At 49.0% G+C, this 12,149-nt stretch overlaps 1 protein-coding gene across 1 annotated transcript in view; it reads right to left on the bottom strand.

The window, feature by feature from the left end:
- The window catches only part of hdac6 (histone deacetylase 6), a 33,500-nt gene extending 21,519 nt beyond the window's left edge, over positions 1–11,981 (bottom strand). The window contains 17 exon segments of the mRNA XM_076076402.1: positions 3,836–3,983; positions 4,153–4,220; positions 4,356–4,462; positions 4,752–4,841; positions 4,927–4,986; positions 5,076–5,141; positions 5,397–5,523; positions 5,618–5,686; positions 6,118–6,222; positions 6,325–6,422; positions 6,867–6,963; positions 8,233–8,273; positions 8,559–8,643; positions 8,886–8,971; positions 10,980–11,102; positions 11,314–11,424; positions 11,833–11,981. Of these exon segments, the coding sequence (XP_075932517.1) occupies positions 3,836–3,983; positions 4,153–4,220; positions 4,356–4,462; positions 4,752–4,841; positions 4,927–4,986; positions 5,076–5,141; positions 5,397–5,523; positions 5,618–5,686; positions 6,118–6,222; positions 6,325–6,422; positions 6,867–6,963; positions 8,233–8,273; positions 8,559–8,643; positions 8,886–8,971; positions 10,980–11,102; positions 11,314–11,421 (1,478 nt within the window). The 5' untranslated portion in view covers positions 11,422–11,424; positions 11,833–11,981.
- Positions 11,982–12,149: the final 168 nt, after the last annotated feature.

The following is a 12,149-nucleotide window of genomic DNA, read 5'->3' as shown; positions in this document are numbered from 1 at the left end:
CGGTGGGGGCCCGGAGGAGGGTTATCACTCCTCCGAGGCCGAGAGTCAGAGTCCCCAACCGGGTGGGTGGAGGGGGTCCAGAGGAGGGATGGCCGGCCTGGCAGACTGGGGAGACAGAGGGTCCGGGGGACGGAGCTCTGGAGACTGAGGGTCCGGGGGTCGGAACTCTGGAGACTGAGGGTCCGGGGGTCGGAACTCTAGAGACTGGGGGTCCGGGGGTCGGAACTCTAGAGACTGGGGGTCCGGGGGTCGGAACTCTAGAGACTGGGGGTCCGGGGGTCGGAACTCTAGAGACTGGGGGTCCGGGGGTCGGAACTCTAGAGACTGGGGGTCCGGGGGTCGGAACTCTAGAGACTGGGGGTCCGGGGGTCGGAACTCTAGAGACTGGGGGTCCGGGGGTCGGAACTCGAGAGACTGGGGGTCCGGGGGTCGGAACTCGAGAGACTGGGGGTCCGGGGGTCGGAACTCGAGAGACTGGGGGTCCGGGGGTCGGAACTCGGGAGACTGGGGGTCCGGGGGTCGGAACTCGGGAGACTGGGGGTCCGGGGGTCGGAACTCGGGAGACTGGGGGTCCGGGGGTCGGAACTCGGGAGACTGGGGGTCCGGGGGTCGGAACTCGGGAGACTGGGGGTCCGGGGGTCGGAACTCGGGAGACTGGGGGTCCGGGGGTCGGAACTCGAGAGACTGGGAACCAGGAGGGGAACTGCACTCGAGAGACTGGGAACCAGGAGGGGAACTGCACTCGAGAGACTGGGAACCAGGAGGGGAACTGCACTCGAGAGACTGGGAACCAGGAGGGGAACTGCACTCGAGAGACTGGGAACCAGGAGGGGAACTGCACTCGAGAGACTGGGAACCAGGAGGGGAACTGCACTCGAGAGACTGGGAACCAGGAGGGGAACTGCACTCGAGAGACTGGGAACCAGGAGGGGAACTGCACTCGAGAGACTGGGAACCAGGAGGGGAACTGCACTCGAGAGACTGGGAACCAGGAGGGGAACTGCACTCGAGAGACTGGGAACCAGGAGGGGAACTGCACTCGAGAGACTGGGAACCAGGAGGGGAACGGCACTCGAGAGACTGGGAACCAGGAGGGGAACTGCACTCGAGAGACTGGGAACCAGGAGGGGAACTGCACTCGAGAGACTGGGAACCAGGAGGGGAACTGCACTCGAGAGACTGGGAACCAGGAGGGGAACTGCACTCGAGAGACTGGGAACCAGGAGGGGAACTGCACTCGAGAGACTGGGAACCAGGAGGGGAACTGCACTCGAGAGACTGGGAACCAGGAGGGGAACTGCACTCGAGAGACTGGGAACCAGGAGGGGAACTGCACTCGAGAGACTGGGAACCAGGAGGGGAACTGCACTCGAGAGACTGGGAACCAGGAGGGGAACTGCACTCGAGAGACTGGGAACCAGGAGGGGAACTGCACTCGAGAGACTGGGAACCAGGAGGGGAACTGCACTCGAGAGACTGGGAACCAGGAGGGGAACTGCACTCGAGAGACTGGGAACCAGGAGGGGAACTGCACTCGAGAGACTGGGAACCAGGAGGGGAACTGCACTCGAGAGACTGGGAACCAGGAGGGGAACTGCACTCGAGAGACTGGGAACCAGGAGGGGAACTGCACTCGAGAGACTGGGAACCAGGAGGGGAACTGCACTCGAGAGACTGGGAACCAGGAGGGGAACTGCACTCGAGAGACTGGGAACCAGGAGGGGAACTGCACTCGAGAGACTGGGAACCAGGAGGGGAACTGCACTCGAGAGACTGGGAACCAGGAGGGGAACTGCACTCGAGAGACTGGGAACCAGGAGGGGAACTGCACTCGAGAGACTGGGAACCAGGAGGGGAACTGCACTCGAGAGACTGGGAACCAGGAGGGGAACTGCACTCGAGAGACTGGGAACCAGGAGGGGAACTGCACTCGAGAGACTGGGAACCAGGAGGGGAACTGCACTCGAGAGACTGGAGAGCGGACTGGGAACTGCACTCGAGAGACTGGAGAGCGGACTGGGAACTGCACTCGAGAGACTGGAGAGCGGACTGGGAACTGCACTCGAGAGACTGGAGAGCGGACTGGGAACTGCACTCGAGAGACTGGAGAGCGGACTGGGAACTGCACTCGAGAGACTGGAGAGCGGACTGGGAACTGCACTCGAGAGACTGGAGAGCGGACTGGGAACTGCACTCGAGAGACTGGAGAGCGGACTGGGAACTGCACTCGAGAGACTGGAGAGCGGACTGGGAACTGCACTCGAGAGACTGGAGAGCGGACTGGGAACTGCACTCGAGAGACTGGAGATCGGACTGGGAACTGCACTCGAGAGACTGGAGATCGGACTGGGAACTGCACTCGAGAGACTGGAGATCGGACTGGGAACTGCACTCGAGAGACTGGAGATCGGACTGGGAACTGCACTCGAGAGACTGGAGATCGGACTCGAAGACGGCGGCGGCCCGGACTGGAGGTCGCTGCGGTCCGGAGACGGCGGCGGCCGGGACTGGAGGTCGCTGCGGTCCGGAGACGGCGGCGGCCGGGACTGGAGGTCGCTGCGGTTCGGAGACGGCGGCGGCCGGGACTGGAGGTCGCTGCGGTTCGGAGACGGCGGCGGCCCGGACTGGAGGTCGCTGCGGTCCGGAGACGGCGGCGGCCCGGACTGGAGGTCGCTGCGGTCCGGAGACGGCGGCGGCCCGGACTGGAGGTCGCTGCGGTCCGGAGACGGCGGCGGCCCGGACTGGAGGTCGCTGCGGTCCGGAGACGGCGGCGGCCCGGACTGGAGGTCGCTGCGGTTCGGAGACGGCGGCGGCCCGGACTGGAGGTCGCTGCGGTTCGGAGACGGCGGCGGCCCGGACTGGAGGTCGCTGCGGTTCGGAGACGGCGGCGGCCCGGACTGGAGGTCGCTGCGGTTCGGAGACGGCGGCGGCCCGGACTGGAGGTCGCTGCGGTTCGAAGACGGCGGCGGCCCGGACTGGGGATAGCTGCTGCTCCGAGGCGACAGCTGGAGTCGGCTGGATCGCCGACCGGACACGGGGAGGTGGAGTCGGTCGGACCGCCGACAGGACACGGGGAGCTGGAGTTAGCTGCGGCCCAGCGGGAGCGGGGAATCGCTGCGGCCCAGCGGGAGCGGGGAATCGCTGCGGCCCAGCGGGGATGGAAGTCTGACCCTTCTTTCTCTGTCTCCTACGAGTGTTGAGCTGGCAGTCCATCAGGTCGCGGTTCGCCTTCTGGACACTCCGAGGCCCACCAAAGGCCAGGCGGGTTCCCATGAACTGCTCATACCACTCAGGGAGACGGCACTCCAACCCATGGTCTGCTGAGTCCATTGTAGGCCAGATCATTCTGTCACGGGGCATGATGAGGACTCAAGCGCAGACAGTCAGAGTAGGGGAAAAAAGGTCTTTAATAGCTCACAAACAAAAACAGGTAATCCAAGGACAAGACAAAAGACGAGGGGGAAAATCCGGCAGGACAAGGCAGGGCAGACAGACTGGGAAACCGGGAACAGGATGAGCAAAAAGGGCGGGTAGGTAGGAAACAAACACAATGATCTGGCAGTGAGTGAGTGAAAGACAGGGGTTTAAATAGTGAACTAGGCAGAGTGAACAGGTGAGACTAATGAGCTGATGAGGTGAGTGTGACTGGCAGGTGCACTGAATGAACTGATTAGGTGAGTGAGGAGCTACAGAAAGAAACAAAGACACAGAACAAAGCCTGATCGTGACAAGGAAGGGGGCAAACACTTTTTCACACAACTGTATATATATATATATATATATACACTGTATATATAAAACATCTGTAACACTGTTCACTCTGATGGTAGCTCACCTGTCCCACATGTTCAGGTGCTCCATCATCCTCTCGTCATAAACCAGACCTGTTACGGTGGCAACAGAGGGAGCCGGGCATGTCTGCTTTGTGCTCTGCAGATTGGTTGTTGCTCTCATGACACGGCCCTCAGCCAATGGGCCGCCTTCTGCACAAGGAGGGTTAATAGTGAGGGAGTCACTTTATGACCTTAATCAAACATTCCTCTGAATATAATTTATGTTTCTTGTTCTGCCACCAAAGTCCATTCCAGAATCGATGAATTCAGCCATGCTCATATTTAACAGAGTGTAATATGTGATGATGTAGTTTCTCACCCAGTGTTTGCAGAGACACCCAGTGAGGATACAGAGCCGAGACAGTCTGAGAGATGGACTGCAGAGCACTGACAGACAGACAGACAGACGGTTAGAAATCAACACTGATACTGATGAACAGGTGTGACTCGGGTGTGACTCGGGAGTGACCCGGGTGCGACTCGGGAGCGACCCGGGAGCGACTCAGGAGTTCCACATGTCACCTGTCGGAGGGAGCGGTGGGTGGGGTCAGAGGAGGACAGGCTCCTCCCAGCAGAGCTCTCACACAGGCTGCAGCGCCCTCCGCTGTCGACTGCAGGTTATAACCTCCCTGCACACAATTATAATAATAATTATCATCATCATTAGTTATTATGATTATTATTAATATTTCTGTTACTATAAGAAAAGAGAACTACAGCTCCAGATATTATGTGTGAACATCAGAGATATTTGGCAATATGAAATCATTAACACCTGAAGGTTTGTTGTTTATATGTGTGAATAATGAGACATGTGTTTCTTAGTTCTTATAGTTGCAGTTATATATGTATATATATATATATATACACACACACAATAACATAAGCTACACAGAGATGATGTGAAACAGTTTTTACCTCGAGAGCAAAAACAAGTCGACCTTCTGCCAAACTCATCAGCATGTGAGTCAGAACATGAAAACACTGAGGAGTGACACACATCTCCCCCTGAACACACACACACACACAATAAAAAGATTAAATACATACATTATATTTATTGTCACTGATCTCAGGTTGGTGGAGCTTTTACCTTCTGATCTCCGACTGCAGCATCAAATCCAGCAGAAACCAGAACCAGCTGAGGCTGAAACTGAACACACATATATCATTTCATAAATATATTATCCTGTCGGTGTGTGTGAGTGTGTGTGTGAGTGTGTGAGGGTGAGTGTGTGTTACCTCGTAGGCTACAGGAAGTAAGAGTTGTTGAAAAGCTGCGATGTAATCAGCGTCTGTCATCATCGTCTGGAGGATCAATAACACAGAACACAGTTCACACAGTGAAGAGTTCACTTTAAAGACAATTAACGGTGAGGACAGTTAACGGTGAGGACAGTTCACGGTGAGAACAGTTTAAAGTGAGGACAGTTTAAAGTGAGGACAGTTTAAAGTGAGGACAGTTAACAGTGAGGACAGTTAACGGTGAGGACAGTTAACGGTGAGAACAGTTTAAAGTGAGGACAGTTTAAAGTGAGGACAGTTAACGGTGAGGACAGTCACCTTGTTCCAGGGCAGGTTGATGTTTCTTCCTTCAGCTCGTCCGCTGCCAACAAACTGACTGTCAGACTCTGACAGGTGAGGCCAGAAAGATCCCTGTTGATACCTGTGGACACTGAAGTACAGGACACTGACACACACACACACACAGTGTTAACTGGATGGATTTCCTCTTTGTTGTTTTCATAAAGAAAATGTAACCAGATTGTCTGTCAGTATTGTACCTGGGGTCTTCCTGGAACAGGTACTGGATGCCCTGACCATGATGAACATCCCAGTCCACTATCAACACCCTGACACACACACACACACACACACACACACACACACACACACACACACAGAGAAAGGAAACATTTCAGTTAAGTTTCCAGCTTCATGGAAACAATAAGACATCTGGTAAACCTCTGCCCTTCAAAATAAAAGGAGCCAGAATTGAGCTAATGTCACAGATATCAGAGTGATCATCAGCCAATCAGAGCAGAGTAATCAGACACGCCTCCCAACCAACTAGCAGGAGGTGCTGCTGCAACGACAACATGAGCCCTCATTGGCTTCCCACACACCAACAGACAGGAAGTGACACACACACACACACACACACACACACACACACACACACACACACACACACACACACACACACACACACACACACACACACACACACACACACACACACACACACACACACACACACACACACACACACACACTTACTTACCTGCGGACTGAGTGTCTGGTTTGAGCGTATCGAGCTGCAATCGCCACGTTGTTGAAAATGCAGAAACCGTTGGACTCATTAGACTGAGCGTGATGACCTGGAGGTCTGACAGACAGACAGACAGACAGACAGACAGACAGACAGGTTATTGAACTATTTCAATCATTATGTTTCATTAATGTTTTAACAGCACCTGAACGTTGTTACCTGATGACAGCGAATCCGTTCCTAAGGTCTGAGGTCATCACCTGATCGACCAGCTGGAGGACAGAACCCACCGCAGACACACTCACCTGGTAGGACTCCTGACACACACACACACACACACAGCAGAGTAGCAGGTAAGTTTAGGTAGTTTATTGAGACAAAAACAAAGGTTTTATCAGTTGTGTATACATTCGACCACGAGTCAAACTCAAGGCCCCAATGAAATACTTCACGTTGGATTGTACTCAGCAAACGCAGCCTTGAAAGCAGCTCTGAGGTAGAAAGAACAAAACCGATGTGGCTGAGGTTATATAACTGCATGTACAATATGTTTACACTTGAATAAACAATAATCAACTGCAGAGACAGTTATTTAACAATACGTTAGGGAGTAGTTACATTTATACGGTCTTACCGTTACAACCATGATGCTCATGTGGCCCAGAGTGAAAATTAGTTTGACACCCCTGAGTTAGACTTTCAAATACAGGATCGTAAACATCTCTGTGTGTGTGTGTGTGTGTGTGTGTGTGTGTTCTTACAGGATGAAGATACACCGAGTCATATTTCTCAGACAGAGTGTGAAGTTCACTTTCTGTCATCGTCTGAGTCAACTTCATCAGATCAAAATATTGTTTCCTAAGAACACAAGGTAAAGAACAATAGAGAACAATAAAGAGCTATAGAGAACAGTAGCAAAGAGTAGAGAACAATAGAGAACAGTAGCAAAGAGTAGAGAACAATAGAGAACTATAGAAAACAGAGAATACTATAGAACAGTATAGAACAATAGAGAACAGTAAAGAACAATATAGAACAGTAGTGAACAATAGAGAACAGTAGAGAACAGTAGAGAACAATAGAGAACAGTAGAGCGCTATATAGAACAATAGAGAACAGTAGAAAACAATAGAGAATAATATAGAACAGTGGAGAACAATAGAGAGCTATAGAGAACAGTAGATAATAATAGAGAACAGTAGAGAACAATAGAGAACAGTAGAGAACAATAGAGAATAGTAGAGAACAGTAGAGAACAGTAGAGAACAATAGAGAACAGTAAAGAGCTGTAGAGAACAGTAGAGAACAATAGAGAACAGTAGAGAGCTATATAGAACAATAGAGAACAGTAGAAAACAATAGAGAGCCATAGAGAACAGTGGATAATAATAGAGAACAGTAGAGAACTATAGAGAGCCATAGAGAACAGTGGATAATAATAGAGAACAGTAGAGAACTATAGAGAACAATAGAGAATAGTAGAGAACAATAGAGAATGGTAGAGAACAATAGAGAATAGTAGAGAACAGTAGAGAACAGTAGAGAACAGTAGAGAACAATAGAGAGCTATATAGAATAGAGAACAGTAGAGAACAGTAGAAAACAATAGAGAATAATATAGAACAGTAGAGAACAGTGGATAATAATACAGAACTGTAGAGAATAGTAGAGAACAGTAGAGAACGGTAGATAATAATAGAGAACAGTGGAGAACGGTAGAGAACAATAGAGAACAGTAGAGAATAATAGAGAACAGTAGAGAATAATAGAGAACAGTAGAGAATAATAGAGAACAATAGAGAACGGTAGATAATAATAGAGAACAATAGAGAACAGTAGAGAACAATAGAGAACGGTAGATAATAATAGAGAACGGTAGAGAACGGTAGAGAACAATAGAGAACGGTAGAGAACAATATAGAATAGTAGAGAACAGTAGAGAACGGTAGATAATAATAGAGAACAATAGAGAACAGTAGAGAATAATAGAGAACAGTAGAGAACGGTAGAGAATAATAGAGAATAGAGAATAATAGAGAACAATAGAAAACGGTAGATAATAATAGAGAACAATAGAGAACGGTAGAGAACAATATATACATTCAGTCTTCAGTGTTTGTGACTCACATGTGAACGAGCAGCAGTTCTTCTTCTACAGCCTCTCTGATCTGAAACAAACACACATAGCGCCCCCTTCAGGTACATCACGTAAACATCAATATATAAATATCAAAGTTCAATGTGTGTTTCTCTGTGTAACTGCGATTATTGTTAATTATTCACGTTACTGTTGAAAGGATCAGCAGATCTGAAGTTACTCTTTAATAGAGTCAAACATCTGCTCGGTTCAATCAGTGTTTAGTTGAACTGAAGCAGGGTAACATTCAGAACAACCTTCCAGCTTGTTCTAGGCTGCTTTTATTGTGAAACTCTGAAACAGGAAGTGGTCAGACCTGGACTCTGGTGCAGTGAGACAGCAGGTCCTGTCTGTCCAGCTCCTCCATGATGGCTGTCACTCTGTCGGGTCTCTCTGGATGACTGAAGATCAATCAGGACTACCGATTAGTGCCCCGCCCCTTCCTCACATTTATATAAAGTGACATCATGATGTTTACAGAGGACAAGCCCCGCCCCTTCCTCACATCTCTATTAAGTGACATCATGTTTACAGTATATATTGTTCCATAAATTACACAGATTCAAACAATTTAAACTGGATCAAATACTTATTGATCTCTTATGTGTATTAATAACAATAAGAGGAAGGGGGCGGGGCTTACCTGGCATCCCAGAGGTTCTTATGATGAGTGAAGATCTCAGAGTAAACTAGACCTGTTCCTGAGACCTGGGACCTGCTGGACACGTCCTGGAAACACAGACAGACAGACAGAGTAACACACACAGTTGTGTTTTAATAGGTGTCAGCAGGATGTAACGCAACCAGCAACTGATAATAGAGAGGAGTATTATGTGAACTGTGTGTACTATGTGTACTGCAGTGGCGGGCCGTGCATTTTATGTCTGGGCCTTCTGTGCTGTCCTGCTACAGTTGAACAGCTACGGTGCAGATACATGAATCCGTGCATGACGGGACGCTGTGTCATTAACGGACAGTCAATAGTCAAACCAACGTATTAACACAATGACAACAACAAAGTCATAAGAATCAGTCACATATGTTCATAAGACAACAAAGCAACACATCAATCCAGCAGAGCTGCAGCGGATCCACGCATTCCACCACACAAGAGCACGAGCCATCAAATATTATTCATGAAAACGTTACTGCAGATGTAAACAAACAAAAGCAGTTTGTCCCTTAAAGACAAACTCCATCCTCCTTTCTTTGTTAAAGAGTTTAATCCCAGTACAACGTCTCAGTTCCAGTAAGAAGTCCTTCTCCATTCATGGACGCCAGTGATGACAGTCGAGCCTCCCCAGTTGTATTTCACCGGGATCCCACCTCCTCCGGCGCGCCTGCGGTCGGACCGCGGTTGTGACGCTCCGTTTCCCTGCGAACGTGTTCGTTGATCTGTAGATCCACTCGGGTTTCTCCAAAAGTTTTCAAAAGCACCGTAGTGTCCTTCCGTGCTATGGCGTCCTCAGGTTAGCGTAGCGTAGCTCCAAACACCAAGACGCTCAGTTACAATGAAACACATTCAGACATAAGATGTGCGACGCTGTCAGACAGGAACACGTTCATACACTCCTTTTCCTGGCTGAGTCAGGCTGCTGTTATAATGTTATAACTTCTTCCATATCTTTGAATTTCAACTCTAACTCCTCCAACTAACTTCTGCCAGCTTCCTTAAATTTCACATTAGTCACTCGCTGGCCCACTGACCAATCACGGCGCACGTTAATGCAGACGTACTTAGAGGCTACCTGGGTACCACTGACACGTCAAAGAATACGCCCAACATGTCAAACTAAAGATCTGATTGGTTGAACACTATGACAATCAACAATATCGTCCCCATTCACTTAAACTGCACATGGATTCACTTGTGAGTCTGCAGGCCTCTGCCTCTGTTCTTACCTAGAGACACAGAGGTGAGATCTGATTGGATAAAAGCTCTACTTAAAACAAGCTGCACTGGAAGCAGAGCAACTGAGGAAGACAGTAGCTGTGCAATGAGAACATAAGATAATGGGAAACATATTTTTATAAATTATAATACATGTAGTGTATTTAAGAAACATTATTAAATTATAAAATAGATATAACTTTGTGATTCTGTTTAGGCCAGCAGAGAAGGCTTTGCAGGCCCTGACGGCCCACCACTGGTGTACTGTGGGTACTGTGAGTACTGTGAGTACTGTGAGTACTGTGTGTACTGTGTGTACTGTGTGTACTGTGAGTACTGTGTGTACTGTGGGTACTGTGAGTACTGCGTGTACTGCGGGTACTGTCTGTACTGTGTGTACTGTGGGTACTGTGAGTACTGTGAGTACTGTGAGTACTGTGTGTACTGTGAGTACTGTGTGTACTGTGAGTACTGTGGGTACTGTGAGTACTGCGGGTACTGTCTGTACTGTGTGTACTGTGAGTACTGTGTGTACTGCGTGTACTGTGAGTACTGTGTGTACTGTGAGTACTGTGAGTACTGTGTGTACTGTGAGTACTGTGTGTACTGTGTGTACTGTGAGTACTGTGGGTACTGTGAGTACTGCGGGTACTGCGGGTACTGTGTGTACTGTGTGTACTGCGTGTACTGTGAGTACTGTGTGTACTGTGAGTACTGTGAGTACTGTGAGTACTGCGTGTACTGCGAGTACTGCGTGTACTGTGTGTACTGTGAGTACTGTGAGTACTGTGTGTACTGCGTGTACTGTGTGTACTGTGAGTACTGTGTGTACTGGTATCTTCTCACCAGCGTCTGCAGTCTGTCGATCAGCTCCTCGTCTTCCTCTCGGCTCCTCTCCATCCTTCCTCTCCTCTTCACCTCCTTCAGGAAGCCTCCTCCTTTCCTTCCCTCCTTTCCTTTACTGCTGCTCTGAAAACACAAACATGTAAACATGTAAACACACCTCAGTGCTGCTGATGAAGACACATCTGTTCATTACAGCTCTGCCTTTATGTTTTCTGCTAAATGTGTGTTTATGTTACTGTGTGTGTGTGTGTTACTGTGTGTGTATGTTACTGTGTGTGTATGTTACTGTGTGTGTGTGTGTTACTGTGTGTGTGTTACTGTGTGTGTCACTGACCTGAGGAGACAGACGAGGAGATCTTCTGACTGACTTTAGACCAGGACCAGGACCAGGACCAGGATCAGGATCAGGACCAGGACCAGGAGAATCTGATCCAGACTGCATCTCCTGTAAGGGTCAGTAACAATTGATCAATGACTGATCCAGGATCCTTCACCTCCAAGAGGAAACACATCAATTTAAGAGAATCTAACAACAAGACTTCTGATTCTAGACCATCACTATATGTGCTGGACCTGGGTCTAGGTCTAGGTCTAGTCTCTGACAGTGTTAGCTAACAGCAATGTGATATATTTAATTCTTAATTTATTGATTACAACAATAGGAGGTAGAGAGGCAGACAGTCAGTGCACTGTACTTCTCCGTCCGTCCGTCTATCTATCATTTATCTATCCATCTATCCATCCATCATCTAATAGCGGGTCCTGAACAGCTGCATGTTTCAACTCAACGTCAATAACGAAACATTAAAGTTCAAAGTTCACTGAGATCAAAGCGAACAATAAAGAGACTCACTGCTTCTCTTCTTCTTTCTCTTCTTCTGTTTCTCTTCTTCTGTTTGTCTTCTTGTTTGTCTTCTTCTGTTTCTGTTTTTCGCTCTGAGCGCCCGATGAACCGTCGCGCCAATCTGACGTCACCACGCAGCGCTTCGGCGCCACCTGATGACGTCGTCTGGCTCCAGAAACAGGTTCGTAAAGGTTTTATAAAAACATTCTATATTTCTATAACATCTAACATCTAAACCTTTATGTAGAGAATAAGGTGACGTCATACTTTCATTTGTTTTGATGCTTTTTAATAAAAACTCTTAATAATCTTTGTCACATGAGCTG

Source organism: Anarhichas minor, unplaced genomic scaffold (genome assembly GCF_050575085.1).
Source record: "Anarhichas minor isolate MPS153535 unplaced genomic scaffold, ASM5057508v1 ptg000056l, whole genome shotgun sequence".
Lineage (NCBI taxonomy): Eukaryota > Metazoa > Chordata > Actinopteri > Perciformes > Anarhichadidae > Anarhichas > Anarhichas minor.
The sequence above is the reverse complement of the archived record's forward strand: the minus strand, read 5'-3'. Positions and strand labels throughout refer to the sequence as shown.